This window comes from Loxodonta africana, chromosome 1, assembly GCF_030014295.1.
Source record: "Loxodonta africana isolate mLoxAfr1 chromosome 1, mLoxAfr1.hap2, whole genome shotgun sequence".
Taxonomy (NCBI): Eukaryota; Metazoa; Chordata; class Mammalia; order Proboscidea; family Elephantidae; genus Loxodonta; species Loxodonta africana.
In genome coordinates this window covers 115,631,030-115,656,522 of record NC_087342.1, presented here as the reverse complement: position 1 = coordinate 115,656,522, position 25,493 = coordinate 115,631,030, and the positions used below count along the sequence as shown (strand labels likewise).

At 40.9% G+C, this 25,493-nt stretch overlaps 1 protein-coding gene across 1 annotated transcript in view; it reads left to right on the top strand.

Annotated features, from left to right (window-relative positions):
• The window catches only part of PKHD1 (PKHD1 ciliary IPT domain containing fibrocystin/polyductin), a 595,384-nt gene that overhangs the window by 55,557 nt on the left and 514,334 nt on the right, over positions 1-25,493 (top strand). Inside the window, exons 21-28 of the mRNA XM_003404439.3 lie at positions 4,078-4,216; positions 6,759-6,886; positions 10,028-10,212; positions 11,321-11,443; positions 14,003-14,108; positions 14,791-15,066; positions 18,436-18,566; positions 22,820-22,955. Of these exons, the coding sequence (XP_003404487.2) occupies positions 4,078-4,216; positions 6,759-6,886; positions 10,028-10,212; positions 11,321-11,443; positions 14,003-14,108; positions 14,791-15,066; positions 18,436-18,566; positions 22,820-22,955 (1,224 nt within the window). The remainder of the gene's footprint in view (positions 1-4,077; positions 4,217-6,758; positions 6,887-10,027; positions 10,213-11,320; positions 11,444-14,002; positions 14,109-14,790; positions 15,067-18,435; positions 18,567-22,819; positions 22,956-25,493) is intronic.

Genomic DNA, 25,493 nt, shown 5'->3' with positions numbered 1-25,493 from the left:
TGTAGTGGTGGCTGCCATTTATTTGTCATTTAGTTCTCTGAACTCCATGAGATGGTCCTATTATCCTCACTCTGTATATAAGCAAACCAAGGCTGAGAAGGGTTAAATATCATCCACCAATCACATGGCTGGGGGTGTAGGGGAAATTGGAACTCAGCAATCATTGACACCAGCGCGGAGCCTTCAACAACTCCCTACTCATCAGAGCAAATAAGCGTTTATTGAGCACCTACTCTATGCCTAGGAGCCCTGGTGGTATAACACTTAAGTGCTCAGCTGCTGATCAAAAGGTTGGTGTTTTGAACCCACGCAGGAGAAAGACCTGGCAATCTGCTTCCATAAAGATTACAGCCAAGAAAACCTTACTTTATCACATGGTGTCACTATAAGTCAAAAATTGGCTTAATGGCGCCTACCAACAACAACTCTGTGTGTGGCATTGTGCTAATCATTGGGCGTGCAAAGGTGAATAAGACAAAGATGTTGCCCTTAAACTGTTCGCAGTCTTGATTGTAATCGATCTTGGGGAAGAAGCTGTCTTTTACCCAGTGCCTGTAGAAAAGGATATTAACATCTATTGTGTTGATCATTTTACATTTGCTGACTCACTAATCTCTCTCTGCCATGCAGATTGATGTATGTCATTATCCCCACTTTATAAATGGGAAAACTGAGCCTTAGAGAGGTTTTGTTGATTAGCTGGTGGTTACAGAATTAGTGCAAATGGTTAATGCACTCTGATGGTAACCAAAAAGCTAGATGTTCGAGTCCCCCAGAGGCACCTCGAAAGAAAGGCCTGCAACTTACTTCCGATACATTAGCCATTGAAAACCCCGTGGAGCACAGTTCTACTCTGACACACACAGGGGGTTGCCTTGAGTCAGGGTGGACTCCACAGTAAGTGGTTTGCAAAACTAGAAGTGCAAAAATCAGGGTTTGAGCAGTAGTCTGTCTCTAAATTGCGCTCTTTTCGTGGCACATGTTGTCTTCCACAGGACCACACACGGTGGATAAAGACTTGAGTACTTCGACTATGTGCCTCTGTTAAATGAAGAAAAAAATCAGTCTTCAATAAAATGTTGGTGATTTCATTCGAGCACACGACATTTGTATATCTGCAGCAACTCAAAACTGAAAGTGGCAGGGAGCGCCACCCAGGAATAGGAGGGGAGCGCTTTTAGTAGACAAACCCGGAAGTGAAGCAAGCTAACCCGTGATGGGTTCGAACCAAGTGTTTAACCTTTTAGGACCTGGATACGGAGTTATGTGAAGATTAGCTGAGTTGGCAGCATCTCATTGGTTAGCCTAAAGTTTCCTTTTGCTTACAGAAGGAGTCTTCAGTTAGGAGCCCATTCAGTCTAATGCTGTCTTTTATATTTCTTAATCACTTCATATAATCAAATTAAAAAAAAAATTTATTGCACTTTAGGTGAAAGTTTACAGTGCTGATTAGCTTCTCATTCAAAATTTATACACAAACTGTTTTATGACATTGGTTGCAATCCCTGCGTTGTGTCAGCACTCTCCCCCTTTCCATTTCCACCCTGAGTTCTCCATGTCCATTCTTCCAGTTTTCCTGTCACTTCCTGCCTTCTCTTTGCTTTGGGGCAGGTGTTGCATATTTGATCACATACACTTGATTGAACTAAGAAGCACATTCTCCTATGTGTTATTGTTTGCTTTATAGACTTGTTTAATCTTTGGCTGAAAGGTGGACTTTGGGAGTGGCTTCAGTTCTGCATTAGCAGGGTGCCTGGGAGCCATAGTCTTGGGGGGTTCCTCCAATCTCTGTCAGACAAGTAAGTCTGCTTATTTTATTTTATTTTTTTTGTGAATTTGAATTGTGTTCTATGTTTTTCTCCTGCTCTGTCTGGGACCCTCTGTTGTGATCCCTAGCAGAGCCAGCGGTGGTTGTAGCCAGGCACCATCTAGTTCTTCTGGGCTCAGGCTGGTGGAGGCTGTGGCTTACGTGGTCTCTTAGTCCTGTGGACTAATATTTTCCTTGTGTCTTCGGTTTTCTTCATTCTCCTTTACTCTTGACAGGGTGGGACCAATAGATGTGTCTTAGATGGCCACTTGAAAGCTTTTAAGATCCCAGATGTTAGTCACCAAAGTAGGGTGTAGAACATTTGCATTATGAACTACGTTATGCCAGTTGACTTAGATGTCCCCTGAGACAATGGTCTCTAGCCCTCAACCCCATTAACTCGGTCCCTCAAGGTGGGTATGTCTAGGAAGCTTCTATGACTTTGTCTTGGTCAAGTTGTGCTGACTTCCCCTTTATTGCATATAGTCTTTCCCTTTACCAAAGTTACCACTTGTTTACTATCTAGTTAGCGAATTCCCCTCCCCAGCCTCCCCCTTCCTCGTAACCATCAAAGATTGATTTTTTTTGTGTGTGTGTAAACCTGTTCTTGGGTTTTTATAATAGTGATCTCATACAATATTTGTCATTTTGTGATTGACTTATTTCACTCAGCATAATGCCCTCCAGACTCATCCATGTTGTGAGATTTTTTCAAATTCATCATTGTTCTTAAATGTTGTGTAGTATTCCATTGTGTGTGTATACCACAGTTTGTCCATTTATCTGTTAATTGGCACTTAGGTTGTTTTTATCTTTTTGCTATTGTGAATAACGTTGCAGTGAACATGGATGTGCATATGTCTATTCGTGTGATGGCCCTTATTTCTCTAGGATATATTCCTAGGAGTGGGATTGCTGGATTGTATGGTATTTCTATTTCTAGCTTTTTAAGGAGGTGTCATATAGTTTTCCATGGTAGTTGTACCATTTTACATTTCCATGAGCAGTGCATAAGAGTTCCAATCTCCCTGCAACCTCTTCAACGTTTGTTATTTTCTGTATTTTTTTTACTGCCGGTAACGTTGGGGTGAGGTGGTATTTCATTTTAGTTTTGATTTGCAATTCTCTAATGGCTAATGCTTGTGAGAATTTTCTTATGTGTCTGTTAGCTGCCTGAATGTCTTCTTTGGTGAAGTGTCTATTCATATACTTGACTCTTTTTTTTAATTGGATTATTTGCCTTTTTGTTGTTGAGGTGTTGAAGTATTCTATAGAATTTAGAGATTGTACCCTTGACGAATATGTCACAGTCAAACATTTTTTCCCAGTCTGTTGGTTGTCTTTTTACTCTTTTGGTGAAGTCTTTTGATGAGCGTAAGTGTTTAATTTTTAGGAGCTCCCAGTTATATAGTTTCTTCTGGTGTTTGTCCATTGTTAGTTATGGTTTGTATTGTATTTATATCATGTATTAGAGCCTTAGTGTTGTCCATATTTTTTCTTCCATGATCTTTATCATTTTAAGTTTTATATTTAGGTCTTTGATCCATTTTGAGTTAGTTTTTGTATATGGTGTGAGGTATGGGTCCTGTTCCATTTTTTTACAGATGGGCATCCAGTTTTGAGAGCACCATTTGTTAAAAAGACTGTCTTTTCCCCATTTAATGGACTTTGGTCCTTTGTCAAAGATCAGTTGACTATAGGTGAATGGATTTACATCTGGGCTCTTGATTCTGTCCCATTAGTCTATGTATCTGTCATTTTACCAGTTCTAGGCTGTTTTGACTCCCATGGCTGTATAGTAGGTTCTGAGATCAGCTAGTATGGGGTCTCCTACTTTGTTCTTCTTCTTCAATAATGATTTGCTTATCCGGGGTCTATATTCACTGTTTTAAACAAGATCAGACGTGCATTCTTGGTGTTGCCAGGGAGCTTTGGAAGGAAATGAAGAAAGGATGGTGGTCTGTGCATCAATAGGTTACCTGTAGGAGTGCCTCTGAGGGCACAGGGTGGCTGGCTCAGGGCTTATTGACTTTTACTGTAGATCAATCTTCCTCTCCTTGAGCCATGACCTTGCATTTTCTTTTTGGTACTAAACCAAATAGTGGGTCCTACTGTCTCTTCTTCCTTTGCGTCACGTGGCAGCGGGTGGGTAGGACTCTGTTTTAATGGGTGCTGAGGTCTAAGTAACTCAGCATCTCCAGTTGGGGTTTCCCATACAGCAGGTCTCCCATCCTGAGTTACTTAATAATAATTGGATCTTTGATCTCTAGTTTCTCAGGCTGACTCTGGCACAGCTCGCCCAGGTGGGAATCTGGTGGAATCACTCTCCGTGGTGGGATCCTTTCCAGTCTACAACGTAACTTTCTGGTCGGCAGGGTGTGGCGTGGAGCTCCCACTCATCTCTGCACGGTAGGGAGTGGTCTTTGTTGTCTGTTCCTCCTTAGGCTTGCTAGTTGGTTTTGGGGTACAGAGGTGGGACTCTTATCAGAAAAAGCTACCTGTCTTGTTGCTTAAAGCAGTGGTTCTCAAACTTGAGTTTGACTCCTGTCAGACTAACCTGGAGGGCTTGTTAACACACAGATTACTGGGTCCCACTCCAAGAGTCTGTAATTCAGCAGGTCTTGGATGAGGCCTGAGAACTTTCATTTCTAATAAGGTCCCAGGTGATGCTGATTTTACTAATCTGGAGACCATATTTTGAGAACAAATGGCTTAAAGGATGAAAGCCCTTTGTTTCTAGTGAAATTGTTTTAAAATAGTTCTATTTTTAAACTTTCCATTAGTTCATATTGGCACTGTCATCTTTTTTTCCCTTGCCCTTCATTCCATCTGCATGTATTAACCTTTTTCAAATCCTTTGAAGTGAAATGAAATATTCTGAGTGAAACTTGCTGTTTCTAAGAACTAACCACTAGGTGGCACTAGAGCCCCATAAGCATGACTTCCTGATAGTCAAGCATTTCTAACGACTAAAACCAAACGCAAACCTGTTGCTATTAAGTCGATTCCGACTCATAGTGACATTGTAGGACAGAGTAGAACTACCACCATAGAGTTTCCAAGGCTGTAAATCTTTACGGAAGCAGACTGCCACATCTTTCTCCCATGGAACGGCTGGTGGGTTTCGACTGGCCAGCCTTTCCGTTAGTAGCTGAGCATGTAACCAATTAGTACCTTTTCTAGGTACTAATTACTGTCAATCTGCTCCTGTAAAGATTACAGCCGTGGAAACCCAATGGGGCAGTTCAGCTCCGTTCTATTGTGTCACTAGGACTTGAAATTGACTCAACAGCAATGGGAGTTAACTGTTTACAAAATAGTAACTAAGGATGAGGGTCCTCTGAGACCCTGGAACACATGTATTCTCTAGTTCTTTTTTCACTTAAAGTACAGTAGAATGGGAGGAGGTGAGATGCTCTTCCTTAAAAAAAAAAAAAGTTTCCAGTCTCTCTGCCGTGCTCCAAAATGAGTTCTCATACCTTCCACAGGCTTGGGACCATTCCTTAAAGGCTGGCACAGAAAGCTTGAATTGGTGCTTTACTCTCTTTGACTTAGTGTCCTATGCCCTTCTGGGGGATTAGGAGGAAAGAAGAAGAAAAAAAAATTCGTGTAGAATGAAGACGTAAGAGGTTCAGTGGCTGAAAGGGAGCCTGCCATATTGGCTGTCCTGCTGTCCTGTGCTTTGAACACCAACATCATTAACTCCGAAGCGGCAGAGGCTGATGTAGGTTATTCTGAGCAGGCGCACACTTGGAGTGGTCCTGACAACCTTCTTTTCTGGATTTTCTTCAAGTCCCTTAGCTCCTTCTGAGAGTCACCAGCCTAACAAAGACAGGACAACTTTTAGATTGGGCACTCCAGATGCCTCCCCTAACCTAGACATATCACTCTGTCTGTCTTTGTATGTTTGTATTCGTGTAGGTCAATATGTAGTGCGTAATATTGTTTGAAGGAGCCCTGGTGGCGCAATGGTTAAGCACTCTGCTGCTAACTGAAATGTTGGTGGTTCAGATCCACCTAGTGGCTCTGTGGGAGAAAAGACAGTGATCTGATTCCATAAAGTTTAGGGCCTAGAAAACCTTTTGGGCACTTCTACTCTGTCACGTTGAGTTGCTATGGGTCGGAATTGACTCAATGGCACCTAACAAAATTAACAGCAATACTGTTATTATGAAATGGTATATATTCATTGCTGAAAATTTAGGGAATAAAGAAAAACCCGTAGAAGAAGGTAAAAATCACTCATAATTCCTCTCCTTGGAGATAACACTCATTAACATATTGAATTCATATTCTAATAGCTTTTTTTCCCAAGCCATGTATTTAGTTTTTAAGCATTGAATTGGGACCAGATGTTGCATACTATATGAGTCACCTGCCCTTTTCACCTAAGTGTGTATATTGAATATTTCCCAATTTCACTAAACATCCTTCTAAAATGTAATTTTTAATGCCTGAACAGTATTCCACTGCATGGTGTGTCACAGTTTATTTAACACAATTGTTACATTACAAGCAGGATTAGGCAGGGAGTGTGCTTGTACACGGGGAAGAGATAGGAACTTTGCTAGACGGAATAGCCTGTATGTCACCTGGGATACTGGATGGGCAGAGCATCTGAAGAACACTGACTTTTCTTTTGATTATGCAAATATACTAGAGAAAACCAAGTTCCCTTTCGGCTCTGGCTCAGCATCAGAACCATTACTCTTCCCTCTGGATCCCTGAGCTCTCAGGGTCAGTGCAGAGTCAAGGGTGGAATGCTCTTAGAGAATCCTAGTATTTAGACTACACTTTTCCTGCTGTGATAGGAGAGGGTCACCAAGTTTTTGGGAGCTGGAGCGTATGGCCTGGAAACATGGGAGATTGCCTGGTCTTTGAGGCTATGTTTTGTCTGGCCTGGCACTTCTTGAGGGTTGCTGTTGTTAATGTTATTTTTGATGTGTCACAGCTCGTTGCAGGCTGAAGGAACAGAAGAAGGTTCCAAATTGGTCCAGGAGACAACACAGCGACTACAGAGGACAAGTCCACCCTTAGGAGGACACTTTCGGATTCAGCTTTCAAATACAGTGATACCTGGTAAAAAGGCAATTGGGGCTCAGCATTTCTCATTTACATTTTTAGGGCCATTGTCAGGTAAACAGCATCCCAGCCTTTTAATGTTGTGGATGTGGAAATGGAATGTATTAGCTTCCTTGAGCTACTAAAACAAATGACTACACTTGGTGGCTTGAAACAACAGAAATTGATTCTCTCACAATTCTGGAGGCTAGAAGTCCAAAATTAAGATGCCAGTAGACCACACCCCCTCCAAAGATTCTAGGGTAGAATCTATTTCTTGCCTCTTCCAGCTTCTGGTGACTGCAGGCATTCCCTGGCTCATGGCCATATTACTTCAATTTCTGCCTCTGTGGTCACATCACCCTCTCCTCTTCTGTCTCAAAACCCTCTCATAAGAATATATGTGATTGCATTTAGGGCCTACATGGGTAACCCAGGACAAACCCCTCTTTTCAAGATCTTCAACTAAATCACATATATAGTTTATTACGGTAGATATATATGTAACCAATTGTTTGCCTTTTCAAAATTCTTCATGGGTACAATTCAGTGACATTATGTTTATCATGTTGTTCAACCACTGTCATTATCCATTTCCAGATTTGCCCATCATCCTTAACAGAAGCTCAGTGTCCCCTAAGCAGTGACTCTCCCTTTCCCCTCTCTCTCACCCGCCCCTGTGAGCCACTGATAAACATTGGTCTCTATATGCTTGCCTATTCTAGATATTTCATATAAGTGAAATCATATAATATTTGTCCCTTTGTTAATCATAGTTTTTGCCATATGAAGTAATATTCACTCTGCCTTATAAGATAATACTCACAGGTTCTAGGGATTAGAAGGTGAGCATATCTTTTGGGGGGCTACCATTTAGCCCAATATATTGACACTTGCCCAGATGTGAACTCAGGTGTTTGATTCCTAGGTCTGTACTTTTCTCTCTAGGGGTTCTCTGAGCCAATGGTAGCTGTGGTCCTTCAGCATTACACTCAATGAGGACACCATATATTATAGAGGATTTTAATGGTCATAACAAATGTAGAAAGAGCTTTTAGATGCCACTAACCTGTTGTCATTGAGTCGATTCTAACTCATAGTGACCCTATAGGACAGGGTGTAACTGCCCCAGAGGGTTTCCACTAAAGTAGAACAATATCTAAATATTTAGGAGTACACACATTTCATGAAGAGTGAAGATTAGAAGTGATTATGACATGCTATTTATTTGATAGAAAAAGAGAGCAATCAGAAGCAAGATTCAGGAGAACTCAGGAGTGGCTGTGTAAAAATTGACACATGGTCCAGAAGTCTTTTGCCCTCCCAAGCAGAAAGATGCTGGGCTTGCAAAGAATTCGCTTGGGTGAGAGGAATGGAGGGGTCTGTTGTGATGGAGGAACTTGGGAAAAGTTGAGGGCCCCTAGGTTGTTATGGGTGAATAAGCACCAAGTTCATTACCACTCGGCCATGTTTCTCTGCCATCTCATGGACAAGAGCCACTGCTCTTGGGTAGAGAGACTTTACGTGCCACAGTGTTCTATTGCTAAAGTTCCTCATATCACTGCCCACAAAACAACTGGGGAGAGTCAGCCTTAACCTGGCCTTTTGAAATGATGACATCCCTCAAGTTATGTATTAGTGTCAAAATTTTTTTTAAAAAGATGAGAGTTTTGTTTGCATTTTTGAAATATAAAAAAATCCACTGCTATTGAGTTGATTCCAATGCATAGTGATCCTCTAGGACAGAGTAGAACCGCCCTATAAGGTTTCCAAAGCTATAAATCTTTACAGAAGCACACTGCCACATCTTTCTCCTGAGGAATGGTTGGTGGATTCAAACTGTCCACCTTCTGGTTTGCAGCTGAGGGCTTACTCAGTGCACCACCAGGGCTCCTGTTTAGAAATAACCAACCAAAACCAAACCTTTTGCTGTTGAATCAATTTTGACTCAAAGCAACCCTATATGATAGAGTAGAACTGCCCCATAGGGTTTCCAAGGAACAGTTGGTGGATTTGAACTACAGACCTTTTGGTTAGCAGCCAAGCTCTTAACCACTGTGCCACCAGAGCTCCTTTGGAAATACAGTAGTGTTTTGTTAACGCTTCAGGGCAGTGTGGAATAAGGCAAGGCTGTTGAGTAGGTAGAAGGCAACCTGGCTTTTAATCTAAACCTCTCTCACTCACTTGGTTGGCAAGCATCCGAAGCTCGTTGTATTTCATTTTCCTCATTGCTAAAGTCGGTGTTAGCGTACCCTCCTAACCTACCTCACAGGCTGTTGTGAGTAGCTAATGAAATGGAAACTTTTGGTAAAGCATGAAGCAGGGTTCAATAACAAGCAGAGTTCAAACGCAGAGTGTTGTTATTTCTCTGTGGGGATGTGGAATGGGGAAGCAGGTGGTTGGGCTTAAAGGAAATTCTAATAGAGAAACTGAAGTTGGATGCCAGCATTCCTCAGCTGGGTTGGCTGCGTTTTTATGGGTCAGCTGCTATGTGCCTCTCCCACTCTCTCTGAAAAGTGGCCAACTTTTTTCTGTTTACAGGGCCAGCTAAATTTTTCCAGAGAAACTCCACTATTTAATTAGACTTTCGGGCACTACTAGCGTGTCTGGAGTTTATGCTGAGTTGACAGTGTTGAGATGGTTCGGTCTGATGTGACTGTGTCTTCTGCTCTGTGGTAGTGATACTGATTAAAGGCGTCACAATGTGAAAAGTGGGCCCAGCACCAGTTGCCATTGAGTCGACTGGCTCACGGTGACCTATGCATGTCAGAATAGAACCATCCTCCGCTGGGTTTTCAATGGCTGACTTTTCAGAAGTAGATCGCCAGGTCTTTCTTCTGAGGTGCCTCTCGGGGGACTAGAATCGTCCCCCTTTTGGTTAGCAGTGGAGCACAGTTACAGTTTGTACCACCCAAAACAAAAAATCGAACCCATTGCCGTTGACCCAGGGACTCCAGAAAGTTGGTAGCTACTTGTATTTTCCTGAGAGAAAAATGGTTTAGCTAGGACTGGGGTTCTCTTGAAGCTATATTTTCATCTTGAAGCTTTCCTGCAAATTTTAGTCAGCTTCTTGACATTTATTTCTGTTATCTTTGATGATGAGACCCTGCAAGGTAGAGTAGTGTCTCGTATTTTCTCTATAAAAATCTTTTCCCATAGATGTCCCTGTGCACATTTCTCCGGGCCATCTTCGCAAACTCTTGCAGAGCAGTGCTGATGACTTCACATCCATGTACCTCAATGTCAGTGATTTGACGGTGAAAGAAGATCTAAGCTCTTGCTACGAACATGTGTGGACACTCTCCTGGTCCACCCAGATTGGGGATTTGCCCATTTTCATCAAGGTATGTACGATATCCCTTTTGATGGTATAGATTTGGTGCCCTGGAGCAATTTGTGTAAAAACAAAACATCAGAATTGTACAAATGGAAACTGACGTGAATCGTTAATTTTGTTGGAATATTCACGAAAAGGAGTCCTGTGATTTATCTTTCTGGAAGTTTTTCAACAATTTTTTTGTGTCTTGTATTCCTGATGAAGCAATCTAAACCCACCATCTTCTTTCCCAGCTCACTTTTGGTTGAGAGTACTTTACCCGTACCAGTTGCCATTGAGTCGATTCACTCATAGTGATCCTATAGGACAGAGTAGAACTGCCCCATAGGGTTTCCAAGGTGTAAATCTTTATGGAAACAGACTGCCACATCTTTCTCCTACAGAGCGGCTGGTGGGTTTGAACCACCGACCTTTTGTTTAGCAGCTGATTGCTTTAACCACTTTCACCAGGGTTCCTTGGTCAGTGTCCACCATACGATAATTCTACATCTGTTATTGGGTAATTTAAGCAGATGTGATTGACTTAGATTATCATGGAGGCAGATGGCGTAGCAGAAGGAGGTTTGGAAAAGGATTTGCTGTCTTTGGATAATGACAAAACCAGCTGTGGTTTCATATTTAGAGTTTTAAAAAATAATCTAGTGATCTTCTAGCATTTGGTTATTATAAAATGGAGCCCAAGATGAAATTTTACCCCAGTCATCTGGTTTTCAAATGAGATACTTGGGTGGAGTAGAGGGAAGATGGGAGTCCTTACATTTATTTCGTAACACTTGTTTTCTTACATTCTATTTTAGTGTTTAGGATTGCAAACACATGTAAAATAGAGAAGCACATAGAAGCAAAATATATCAAGACCTATAGAGAAAATAGGGGTATTGTGACTCATTAGACAACTCTGCTTGCAAATAAATTACTCCTCTAGTCTACTGGGGCTTTCATTAGACATTACTTCCTGTTAGGTTTCTAGATTTTAATCCTCTGTCTCCCCATTTTCACTTTTTTAACTGTCTGATTATCTTAAGCAGAATGTGAAAAGACCCCTTATCATTTGTTTTAATCAAGATTAGACTTCTGTTCCATGACAGAATTCACCAGAAATGTAACCTTCTCAGGTCTCTGATGAAAATCTAACTGGAGTGAGCCCTGCTGTAACTACTCGTGTGCTATATGATGGTGGAGTATTTCTTGGCCCCATATTTGGAGACATGTTGGTGACTGCCAACCAGCGCACTCAGGTGAGAGTGGATGGGCCATCCAGAGTGCAGGCCTCAGTCTAACTCAGCCCCTCACTGATTTGTAATGAGGCTCAGTTGATTTATCTCCCAAGGGCCATTTTTCCAGTCAGTAAAACAGGGATAATTCCAGTTACCTTCTTTCTATTCCCACAGAGTCTGTAAAATGCTATTAAAATATAAGCGCTTTGTAAACACAGCATTGGATTATCGTAATTGTTAATGTTATTATTATGGTACAAAAATAAAAGAGAACCTTATAGCTAAATATGATTTATGCCACCACACAGTTGAGTTGGAAAATAAATCAGCTAAGTTGATTCCTTTTCACTTTAAGATGGCTTTTTCTCTTTGTGTCCATATTCCTGTTATAAGTCATCTACTTTTTTTTTTAATTTTTATTGTGCTTTAAGTGAAAGTTTATAAATCAAGTTGAACTCTCATACAAAAATTTACAAACACCTTGCTATATACTCCTAATTGCTCTCCCTGTAATGAGACAGCACACTCCTTCCCTCCACTCTCTCTTTTCGTGTCCATTCGTCCAGCTTCTGACCCCCTCTACCCTCTTATCTCCCCTTCAGACAGGAGATGCCAACATAGTCTCAGTCTACTTGATCCAAGAAGCTCATTCTTCACCGGTACCATTGTCTATCCCGTAGTCCAATCCCTGTCTACAGAGTTGGCTTTCGGAATGGTTCCTGTTTTGGGCTAACAGATGGTCTGGGGACCATGACTTCTGGGGTCATTCTAGTCTCAGTCAGACCATCAAGTCTGGTCTTTTTACGAGAATTTGGGATCTGCATCCCGCCACTCTTCCGCTCCCTCAGGGGTTCTTTGTTGTGTTCCCTGTCAGGACAGTCATTGGTTCTTCTGGTCTCAGGCTAATGTAGTCTCTGCATTATGTGGCCCTTTCTGCCTCTTGGGCTCATAATTACCTTGTATCTTTGGTGTTCTTCATTCTTCTTTGCTCCAGGTGGGTTGAGACCGATTGATGCATCTTAGATGGCCGCTTGTTAGCATTTAAGACTCCAGACGCCACTCTCCAAAGTGAGCTGCAGAATGTTATCTTAATAGATTTTAGTATGCCAATTGATTTAAATATCCCCTGAAACCGTGGTCCCCAAACCTCATCATCTACTTTGAACATGAGAAAAATTTAAAATCCCAAACTACAAAGAATAAGATAACCCACACCTGGGTACCCAAACTAAGAATCGACAATTGTCAATAATTTCATATATGTATTTTGTCTTTGGTCCTCACGTGTAAATTAAACAGTATAGATGAAATTGAAGTGTTCTTTATCACCCATGATGTTCTGGTCCCCCTCCCCTCTGTAAATAAAAACAACAAAACCCGTTGCCTTCTGCTTGACTGTGACTCATAATGACCTATAGGACAGAGTAGAATTGTCCCATAGGGTTTCCAAGGCTGTAGTCTTTGTGGAAGCAGGCTCTCACATCTTTCTCCTATGGAGTGGCTGGTGGGTTTGAACCTCTGACCTTTCCTTTAGTAGCCAAGCACTTAACCACTGTCCCACCAGGGCTCCTTCCCGTCTATAAATAAACAGTCATAAATATAGTGTGGTGCTTTTAGTCCATTTTTTTTATTTGTAGAGAGGCATTCGAGGCATATCTGCTTAACCTTCCTCATCTATTAGTATTGTTTGAGTTCTGCTAGGTTAACATTAGTTCCAGTGAGAGGGGAAGACATACGATTTCTTCTAGGGGACCCACCATTTTAGGACAAAAAAGACGCAAAACGAAATAAACCCTGTTGTTGTTCTTGGGTGCTGTTGAGTCGATTTAGATTCATAGCCGCCCCATATGACAAAGTAGAACTCCCCCATAGGATTTTTTGGCTGTAATCTTTATGGAAGCAGATCACCAGGTCTTTCTCCCCCAGAGCTGCTGGGTGGGTTTGAACCATCAACCTTTTGGTTAGCAGCTGAGCACTTAACTCTTGTGCTACTAGAGCTTCTTATATAGACATGTAGATGGTGTAAGGAACATGCCTGCTTTGTTGGCATTTACCAGTAAAGAAAGGACTTTTCAGAGGGAGTGAGTACTCAGTTGAAAATACAGAGTGTTACAAAGTCCTTGTGCAGTTTTAATTACATTAAATTCACTTCTATATAAGACAGAGAGGGAATTGACCCAAGTTTAGCATATTTAATTGCAGAAATATTAGGTTTCAGTATACCCACCATCATTTTAATAAAACTTGACGTTTTGAGCCATTCACTATAATTTAGGGTTTATTACCAGAAAAAAAAAAAGAAAGGAAACCCTGGTGGCTTAGTGGTTAAGTGCTACGGCTGCTAACCAAGAGGCTGGCAGTTCGAATCCACCAGGTGCTCCTTGGAAACTCTATGGGGCAGTTCTCCTCTGTCCTATAGGGTCGCTATGAGTTGGAATCAACTCGACAGCAGTGGGTTTGGTTTTTTTTTTTCTTTTTTGGTGACACATTTTAATTTTGGAAAACTGCACAAGTACTTTATAAATACCTTTGTGCATATGGAATGCATACATTCGTTTTTAATTCTATTGCGTTTTTCAGGTGGCTGTGCGAGTGAATGATATACCAGCTTATTGCTCAGGTTCCTGTTCTTTTCAGTACCTCCGAGGCTCAACTCCCCAGGTTCATTCTGCATGGTATTCTCATGGTATGATCTGTGGCTTGGCACTGAGTTGGGTGTGAACTTTAGACTCAGAATAATTTTGTTAGAGGCTGTGTGTCTGGGTATGGGGTGGGTAGAAGATGCATCAATTCATGAGGTAGAGGTTGAGTGGTGCAGCAGAAAGTGTATTTTTTTTTTTTTTCTGTCTGGTTAAGCACTGGGCTGCTAACCCAAAGGTCAGTGGTTTGAACCCGCCAGTGGCTCCACGGGAGAAAAGACCTGGTGATCTGCTCTCATAAAAAACTACAGCCTAGGAAACCCTATGGGGTAGTTCTACTCTGTCACGTGGGGTCGCTGTGAGTTGGAATGGACTCGAAGGCACACAACAACAACAATCAAAATGATAATATGGTCATGATTTGGAAATAGAGACAAATGGATTTTTGATGACTTAAAATATTCTTTGTGCCTTGTTTTGGAATGTTCTTTATTTTGATTTTACTTCCATTTTTTATTGAGCTGCGATCTCATTACTAGTTTGAGAAAATTTTAGGTGGGGGCTGGGTATTCCAAGTAAATGCAGATGCCCAACGTTTGGGTCAGCATACACTTCCCTGAATTTTGGGAGGTGAAGGTGAGAGGGAATGAACATTTGATGTCAGAGTAAGGTCTCTTAAATGGAGTGATACCATTAAGAGACTATTTTGTTTGTTTTTCTTCCTTTAAGACAATGACATCAACCTACTGGTTCATATAATTGGAACTGGTTTCTCTGGTGACTCCCAGGCCTTGCAGGTTACGGTGAACAAAACAAGTTGTGAAGTTATTTTCTCAAACTTAACGTATGTGGTCTGTCAGATGGGCGTGCTATCAGTTGGAGAGCACCGTGTCTCGATGTTGGTGAGACCCTCTGGTCTTGCTGTCAACGCCAGCGGAGAAGGCCTCTTCTTACGTGTGGAGCCCAGGCTGGATGCTGTGGAGCCTTCCAAAGCTGCAGAGATTGGTAATGGAGGAGGATACCACATTCCATCTACCCCTCTGAAGCCAGCCTTCTGGCTGACCAACAGGAATATAGTCCTTCCACCAGATAAATTCTGTATCCACTATGATTCACAGCCTTTTGTTTTCTGCCATCAGCATTTATTCTAATGAACAACAGACTTTTGGGCCCTTAAATGAACTCACTTGCCACATAAATGATCATAGTTTGGCTAGCGTTGTCAGGCATAATTGGGTCAGTCACTGAGTAAGCAGGACTATTTAGTCTAGTGGAAATAACCCTGGGTTGGGGTTGAAGGGGTGAGGGGGGAACCCTAGTGGCGCAGTGATTAAGAACTGGGCTGCTCATCAAAAGGTTGGCAGTTTGAATCCACCAGCAGCTGCATGGAAACCTTATGGGGCGTTTCTACTCTGTCCTGTAGGGTCGCTATGAGTTAGAATCGACTTGACAGCAGTGGGTGGGGGTTGAGGGGATGTGTCTGAGTTTTTGTCCTACCCCAAGTCAGATGTGTGACCTTAGAAGTTTCAGTTACTTCTGTGGGACTCACTTTCCTAATTAATGATTGTGATAACCATAATATCATTTATCTTCTAAATGCTTTCAATTCCCCAAAGATGGAATTATTATTCACATTTTTTCAGGTGGTTTTAAGAGGTAAATGATTTGCCCAAAGGTTTCCCAATGGAAAGAGGTGGATCTAAGACAAAAAACTAAGATCGCCTGATGCCAATGCCCTTGTCTGTTGTATAGTACCATGTCGTTTTACTTATACAGTGGGGCTAATGATGCTTGACTTATATGACTTCTAGTTTTCTGGGAGGTTAAATTGAGGCAACTTTAAATTGATGGGAAAGCCCCTTGAACATAAAAGCATTTTGACAAGCGTGAAATAGTGGCCTTTCCCACTATGAGCTTTGCGCATAGTGGGTGCTTATAAATGATTGTTAACTGATGTACACTGGATACTTGGTTGGCATGCAAAGCTGGCTACCGTTTGCGTAGTAGGAATATGGAGGGCAGTAGGTCTTGTTAACATTTAGCCCTGTGGGTAGGGTTGGTGCTGTGAAAACCAGGGACTTTCCAGGACTTGCTCTTTTCTGAGGGGCATGACCAGTTAAAAATGACCCTGTTGGATTGCAAGAATCACAGAAACACTCGTGTTTGCTAAAGCATAATTTTTGGAGCATAAAAATGCTTCCTTAACTCCATTCTTGTTGTTGTTGCTGTTTATTCTGTTGGCCAGAGACATGCTACTGAGAACATTTTTAAAAACTGTGTGTTCTGGTCACAAACATATTGTCCAAAGGAACAACTCATTTCTGGCTCTGTTTTGCCTAGAAAAGTGAACTAAGAGACCTACGCCATCTTGTCCATGTACACAGAACAGCAAGCAGTGGTTGCTCTTACTTCTTGATGATTTAAGGAAGGAGCCAAATGATATGTGGTACTCAGAGTTGAAGGTCATAGTCTATATTAACCCAACAATTATTGGTTTGGGTTCAGGGCATATAATTGTTCCTCACTAGGCTTATGAGGGGCTTTGATCTTCTTACAAAGTTACCTTTGTAGTTGAGGCCACACAAACCTTCTTCAGCTCCCACCTAGATAATAGGCCCTTACAGGGCAGACAGGTGACTGAGTCATCTTTGTATCCTCTATACAGAGTGCCCAGCACAGATAGGGCTACCAACTGCCTGAGTTTTTCCAGGAGTGAGGGATTTCCCAGGACGTGGGATTTGTAGTACTAAAACTGGGGCAGTCCCAGGCAAACGGTTAAGTACTCAGCTGCTGATCTAAAGGTTGGCAGTTCTAACCCACCCAGTGGTTCCATGGGAGAAGGACCTGGTGATCTGCTCACATGAAGAATCCAGCCTAGAAAACCCTATGAGATAGTTCTACTCTGTCACATGGGGTAGCTATGAGTTGAAATCAATGGCATCCGACAACAATAATAACAGCATTGGAGTCTTGCCCCGATTCTTCAGGGTATTATTTCACCCAGTCATATTCTCCCCAGAAGTTTTCTTCAGGTTACATAAGTTTCTTTTTTCTTGCTGATGTTTTTGAGGAAGATAACCTTGTTACTGAACTCTTTTCCCATTCTTAAGGAGTAGTGTCTGTTTGGCAGCCTCTCTTGTACCCCTTGTGGGGAGATGGTGGACAAGAATCATTTCCTTCATCAGTAGTAAGTGGGGCTTCTGTTCACATGGAGTCACCATGAGTTGGAATCAACTCGGCAGCAGTGTTTTCTTGTTTTATCTGTTCAGCAGCTATATGGAGGGCTGCCCTTCAAAATGGGAAAGCATGCCATGATATCATATGATTGGTGCCATCTTGTTTTTTACCCATGTCTGCAGTGAGGATACAGGGATTTCTGTGGTTGCTCTTCAGTAGCCAGCAGAGAAATTCTGATGGCAGAGGGTGGTGATGCCAGTCACTTATATACATTGTGGTGACCGAAGTTTAGTATGTTGTTGTTGTTTCCTGTCAAGTTGATTTTCCACCCATAGGGACCCAGTGTGACAGAGTAGAACGGCCCCTAGGGTTTTCTAGGCTGTGATAGTTATAAGAAGAGATCACCAGGTCTTTCTTCTGTGCAGCCTCTGGGCCTTTTGGTTAGCAGCCCAGCACTTAACCATTGTACCATCAGGGCTCCTTGAATTTGGTATGTGTGGTATCAAATTACAAAGCTGCAAGGGCTAAGGTTGTCGTTTAAAGATGAGGGAAATGAGGACCACTGAGCTAAGGAACAGTAGCATAAAAACCTGTTTTTAATTGGCAGGGAAACCCTGGTGGTGTAGTGGTTAAGTGCTACCGCTGCTAACCAAGAGGTTGGCAGTTCTAATCCGCCAGGTGCTTCTTGGAAACTCTGTGGGGGCAGTTCTGTTCTGTCCTATAGGGTCGCTATGAGTTGGAATCGACTCGATGGCAGTGGGTTTAAGTGGCAGAGTAATCTGGGCCCTGACTCTACTAAGTCCACTACTCTTCCTACCATGATACTCTTTTATGCTTGATTTCTTGGGAAAAGTGTAAGTTTTACAGGATTGGCGGTGATAATATTTAAAAAATCTAGGGCAGTAAGAGTTTTCACAAACCATCTATTTTACTCATGGCAGTATTGTACCTCTATGCTTTATTCTTAAATATCTCCAGGAATGTCTTACTACTTCTCTCTGCTCTCTAGTTACCATTTCTCTCTTTATATATGATAGACTATATATTTAACTTCAGTCTTTGAGGATTGCCTTGTGTTTTGACAAATTAAGGAGATTCATGTTTTTTTGATTTGGTTTAATCTGTCTTGGAGGTGCTTAATTTTTCCTCTGCCTATAGGGCTGTGGATACCATCTGAAAATGTTGTTTTTGTTACAGGGGGTCTCTGGGCCACCATCCGAGGTTCTGGTTTGGAAGGTGTTAGCCTGGTGTTATTTGGGTCTCAATCTTGTGCCATTGATGTCAACGTAAGCAATTCACAAAGGATTCAATGTAAGGTTCCACCCAGGGTAAGTGGAATTCTCTGGTATCTCCTCTGTGGATGGATTACCATTATTAACACATAACATAAGGGTTTGAGTGAATCACTTCTTGGAACAAAATTAACTGACATAAGCTCTCATCATAAAAGTATGTTTATATTGCCTGCCTTGCTATGCAATGGGAAATAGACCCCTCCAGTGGGGCTTGTAGTTAACATCAGTTAATTCTTTTAAAAAGACAACTAAGCAGTCCCAGTCCACATTCTTAATATTATGCCACAGAAGAATGAACAAATCTGTCTTGGACGAAGTACAGCCAGAATGCTCCTTAGGAGTGAGGATGGTGAGATTTTGTCTCAAGTACTTTGGACATGTTGTCAGGAGGGGCCAATCCCTGGAGAAGGACATCATGCTTAGTAAAGTAGGGGGTCAGCGAAAAAGAGGAAGACCCTCAACAAGATGGACTGACACAGTGTCTGCAACAGTGGGCTCAAACATAGCAATTATTGTGAGGATGACATGGGTCCGGGCACTGTTTCTTTCTATTACACATAGGGTCGCTGTGAGTCAGCAGCAACTCAACGCCACCTAACAACAACAACATTACGCCACAGAATAAATCTGTCTAGTGCATATTATGAGTTTGGGTTTGCAAGATTTACACATCTTGTAATCTTACCCTCTTTTAAACAGACAAATAAGTTAATTTTCACCAGCAATTTTGTTTTCTGTGTGGATGTGATGGTGAAACTCGGAAACTTCTAGAATGTCTAGTTCTTATGAAATACCTTCCCAGTTGTTCCCTACTGCCTCTTTCTTCTCTTAAAAACAAGGCCCTGAGCTCTCTCTTTTTTCTTAAGTTAGTGATATATCATGGCCTATTTGTGTCCAGGCCCTTTCCTGGTGCTGCTGGGGAAAGTCATGCTCACAGCTACAGTTGGACTTTCTATAAAGAGTTAACTTTATTGTCATCAACATTCCTAGCGCACCCATGACCCAGGCAGAAGACCTCGCCATGCATTTTCAAAGACCAGTGGTAGTTATTAGCTATGGACTCTATTCAGCCATATTTATCTTTCTCTCCAATGTTTTCTCCTTTTCTTATTTTTCTCTAGCTCTGGGAGCCAGCATGGTGTTAAGTTAAAGACTAACCAGTCAGACTGCATGAGTTTAAAAGTTAGCTCTACTGTTTACCAACAGTGTGACATTAAGACAATTGCTTAGCTTTCCCGTGCCTCAGTTTCTGCATCTTAAAATGGAAATAATAATAGAACTTACCTCATAGGCTATTAAGAGGGTAAAATTACATCAGTTAATATTTGTTAAGTGCTTAAAACAGTGCCTGATATTTTTAAGTATCTGTTAAATAAATGAAATAAACTTTTTGTTTTCCTACTTATTCAATACCTTAGTTTCAACCGAAAGTCAGCTGTAAGAACTTTATAGGACCTTTCAGTATAGGAACAAGTAAGCCATGAACTGTAAGGGCCCTTGAACAGTCATGTAGTTTAGCTTCTTGGGATCCCCAAAAGATGGCCATCTCTTGGACAAATAAAGATCCCTGAGAAGGAGGGTTCAGAATATCCTTTTATCACTGGTTCCACATTTTAATTTCATCTAGCTTCTTAAATGTTATGAAAAGTTAGCTTTTATATGTAAGCTGTATGCAATTCCAACATACGTGGGTGTACCATAATTTAACTAGTTCCCTATTATTGGACATTTATGTAATTTCCAAAATTTTCCAATTGTAAACAGCAGAACTTTGATCAACCCAGTCACTGTACTTTTAGGTACATTTATTTGCTCAGGATAAATTAACCCAAATTCTAAAGCTTTCGATATGTGGCATCCAGTTGTCTGAAAGTCCTTTTCAGTTTATGCTTCAACTCTTATGGTGCTAGTGTCTGATTTCTGGCACTTTTGGCCAACCTTGGGTATTATCACTTTAATATATATTTACTATTTTAATGGGTAACATTTATGTTGTTTCGATTTCTTTACTAGAGAAGATAAACATTAAAAAAACAAACTTTGATTCTGATGAAAGTAATACATGCAAACATTAAAAGGAAATGGTAAACCAATCATGCTCTCCCACCCCCTTTCTGAAACCAGTCCATGCTGTCCAGTGGATTCTGACTCATAGTGACCTAGGACAGAGTAGAACTGCCCTGTAGGGTTTCCAAGGCTATAAATCTTTACTGAAGCAGATTGCCCAAGAGACTACCATAATAAACCAAATTGTTAGCATTGGTTCTTGGATGTGGGGTAAGCTCTCACGTAAACAAAGACACCCTTATCAAGCAGAATATCCCAAGGGCTTAGAGGTTACCTCCTAGTATCTGGGCAAGACCCAGACCTTCCTTTGGGCAGGGTTCATCCTTTACTGCCCAGTAGGTAACTTCATTTTTTTTCTCTGTGAGCGCTTAAGGTTCTTTGATTTGACAATGATACACGTTGGCATGAATCATATTTACTGTGATGAGCATTTGATGAATCCTCTCAATCTGGAGACTCATGTCCTTTAGCTCTGAGACCTTTCTTTGCCTGTATAATAAGTTTTCAAATATTCATTGAACGTTTGTAACTTCTTTTTTCTACTCTGTAACACGTGGGGTCATCACGACTTGGAATTGACTTGCTGGCAATGGATTTGCATTTTTTTTCTTTTTTTGTGAATTACTAGTTTATTGATTTGTAAAAGCTCTTTGTGTATTAAACACATTAATCCTTTGTCAAATATTTCATGTATTTTCATCCTAGTTGGTTGTTTTGCTTTTCAGCTTAGGGTGTCTTTTGACATAGCATCTCTTCTTTCCTGTAAGTTATAGCTGGGATAAACAAAGGGTAAATGGATTATGAACAGGTAGGACTGAAAGAACATGGTGGTGATTGAACATGTGGTGGGGTGTCTTGTTGGGGAGAGAGAGAGGCCAAAGATAATTCTCAGGTTTCCAGCCCAGACTGTCATGGATTAAAAAGTAAATAGTAGAAAGAGTTGAAGAAAACAGAGGTGGACAATTCCTTTGGGAAGTTGGATGTTGGGAGAAAGTGTTACAGGTGAAGAGATTTATGTAGGAGGAGGGCGACATTTAGGAACTTATATACTAGTCTTTACAGAAGCAGATTGCCAGGCCTTTCTTTGGTGGTGCCACTGTGTGGTTTCAAACCACCAATCTTTAGGTTGGTAGTTGAGCTTAAACTGTTCGCACCACCTAAAGACCTGGGCAGTGTATGTTATTGTTGCTGTTTGGTGCCATTGAGTCAATTTCTGACTCATAGCTACCCCATATGATAGAATAGAACTGCCTCATAAAGATTTTGTTGGCTGTAATGTATATGGAAACAGATCACCAGGTCTTTTTCCCATGGAGTTCCTGGGTGGGTTCAAATTGCCAACTTTTTTGTTAGCAGTTGAGCGCTTTACCGTTGCATCACAAGGGTTCTTTGGGCAGTGTATAGAACCTATTAAAAATATCAGTTTCCTTCTAGGATCTTGGGTTCTGCTAAATGTTCTGGATCTTTTTTCACATGGAGGATTTAAATTCTACTTCAGTGCAATTTTTTTCAGTGCAACTGGCTGAGCAAAAAAAACTTGTATTAAATTATTGATCTTTTAGAAAGAACTCTGAAAGGTTACTAGTACTCTTTTCCTGGAAGGCAGGATGCTACTAAAATCTCAAAATGATGAACGTCCTACCAAATGATAAAAATTCAAAGTTGAAAAAAAAAAAAAAAGAAACATAATACATTTTATTCATTTTTTTTTGTTCTGAAATTGGAAACTACAGGACGATTATATTCACATTTCACAACTTAGAAATTTGTCATAATTTAAAGGAAATTAACCTGAAATTTACCTTTTTAATAGTTTTGAAGAAAGGGTTTATTGTGCAAATCTGTGTTTGGAGGGTGGCCTTGGGGAATTTTACTCCTGCATTCTTTGGAGAACAAACTATTTTCAGCCTTCCACAAACCTATTAGCAGTAACCATTTACTTAAGAACAATTGGCACGTTAATTGCAAATCATTCTTATTTACCCTTTAGAGCAGGTCCCTCTGCATCTGTTCAAGTCTGCACTTGGGTAGACACGAGGCACTTGCCACTGTGTGTGTGTGTGTGTGTGTGTGTGTGAGAGAGAGATACTTGCAAGTAGCAAATATATCCTTTAAAAACAACTTTCTTGAAATTAACCTTTTAAACTAATTTGATTTGTACTTCTCTTCCCTCAAGTCAGTCTTATTTACTGAGTTTGATTTAAAAAATTGATTTTTAGGGAAAAGATGGATCCATTGTGAATGTGACTGTGATCAGAGAGGACCATTCCGCAGTTCTTCCCGCAGCATTTACATACGTCTCCTCTTTAAATCCGGTGATCGTGTCTCTAAGCAGGAACAGAAGCAACTTAGCAGGTAAAATACATGACCCTGCAGGACTTTTGTTTTAGAGCATTGATCCTATAAAAAATGCACGCAGTAGCCTGTGGTTTTTATTGAAGATAGTATTATAATTTGGATGGAATTTTTTTTTTTTTTTCCCTGAGAATTAGAGGACTGGTTTTCTCATTTTACCCATCATGGAGTCAGTCTCATATGTGTTTCTCCCTCTGTAAAATTGGGGTCACTTCCATCGTGGAAATGATGTGAGAATTCATAGGTAATTTTTAATTCAATAAATATTTATTAAGTACCTATTGTGTGACAGTATTAAACCCTGGTGCTGTAGTGGTTAAGTGGTATGGCTGCTAATCAAAAGGTCAGCAGTTCGAATCCACCAGGTGCTCCTTGGAAACTCTATGGGGCAGTTCTTCTCTGTCCTATAGGGTCGCTATGAGTCAGAATTGACTTGATGGCAGTGGGTTTGGGTTTTTGGTTATGTGCCAGTATTAAGGAGCTCTGGTGGCACAGAGGTTAAAGCGATCGACTGTTAACTGAAAGGTCGGTAGCTGGAATCCATCAGCGGCTCCACGGAGAAAAATGTGGTAGTCTTCTTCCATAGAGATTTAGAGCCTTGGAAATCCTGTAGGGTTGCTATGACTCAGAATTGATTTTTTGGGATGTGCCAGTATTAATAGCATAGACATGTTGTAGACTTTAATCCTTGTTACAAATTTATAGGATGGTTATTCCCATTTTACAGGTGAGGAAACTTAAAACAGAGAGAATAAGTAACTTGCTTAAGACGCTACCTTTAGTAAGTAGCAGAGATGGGATTTGAACCCAAGCAATCTGGTTGCAGATCCTAAGCAATTAGCCACTTATAGTTAATTATAAAATACTTTTTCTTAAAATTTGATTTGAGTAGAGGATAAAGTGTTCTGATTAATCAAGGATTTTTGTCCTTTGAGACATATTACAGGAAATAATTTAATATTTCTTTGATGGTTCAGATGATATGCCAAGATGGAATTATAACAGTTTCTTACATCATAGCATGTAGATTTGGAAAAATGGCAGGTAACACACCTTTCTGGTTAATTGAATGCCAAATAACAGAGTTTATGGTAGCCATATCTAAAGGTTTATTTTAGAAGACCACCATATTTCCCAAAGAAAGAGCTGGGCTCAATTCTTTTGGTACTATTTTCATTTTCCACTGCTCAAGAGTTCATAAATAAAGGGAAGTGTCCTTTAGCTTCTCAATATTACTCAGATCGGATAGTGTGGAAGAAGAATTTGCTGCCTCAGGCGACCAAAGAATGTAAAATTCCTTAGTGGTATAGATTCTTCCAAAAGAGGTAGAAACGGGAGGAGGGAGCTCCATGTTCTATTCAGAATTCAGTGATTTTGGCTTTTAATAAAATTTTCTACCTATAATGAAAAGGATAAATACATTGCACCAGTGCCTCAAAGGCATCTAGTATTAGATTGACAATTGACCAAGAGTCTAAGGAGTTCATGTTATTGATGTATACAACGTGATGCATTATTTTCGGAGTTTACACTTGTATTTAAATCTTTCTATGGGCAGAATAAAGAAAAACATGCTATAAAATCCACAAAGGATGGGAGCCTACTGGGAAAAGTTTTTTTTGAGCTGGAGTGCTACACATCTCCATTCAGGAAATGATGTTGATAATGATAGCGAAGCCAGGGAGAAAGTGAAGAAAGGAGGAAGAGGAGAGGGAGGAAGAATTCGATGCGCGGGGCCATTAGTGTGGTCTTTGCTGTCAAACAGAGCTGAATGTGAATGAATCCTAACAATCTCTTCTTGGGCAAGATACTGAACTTCTTTTATCTTCAGTTTCTCCATTTGTTAAGGTGGGAATAATTCTTTCCAGTTTATGGTGAAAATTTCAGGTAAAGCAGGTAAAAGTATCTAGCTCAGGAATTGGCATGGAGTAACCAAACCAGTTGCCATAGAGTCAACCCCGACTCATGGTGACCCCATGTGTGTCAAAGTAGAACTGTGCTCCACAGGTTTTTCAATGGCTGATTTTTAGGAAGTAGGTCGCCAGGTCTCTGGGTGGACTCAAATCTCCAACCTTTTGGTTAGCAGCTGAGCTCATTAAGTGCACCACCCAGGAACTCTGGCATGGAGTAAGCACTCAATAAAAATGCTTTGTTGAAGTCAATGCCACCATTCTGGCAGATACTCAGGCTTCAGACTTCTGAGTAGAAACAAGATGGAAAACCCCTGAAGAAGTAAGGAGTATGCGGAAAGAGGAAGAAATTGAAGTTAATTGGGGCTGTTTTATGTGCTGTACTGTCCCAAATACTTTCCCATGGTATCAAATTTAATCCTTACAACTGATAGTATGGGGTAGGGTAGGCTTTATTACTATCTTATTGCTGAAAAATCCAAGGCTCTGGGAGCCCAAAGTGAGTCACTCAAAGTCACCCAGGTAGTTAATAGCAGATCAAGAATTTGGGTACAGACCTGTAATCTTCCCACTGCACTATAATCCTCTGTAAATTTTCTCTTTCAAGCAACCTCTTTCTATTCTTCAT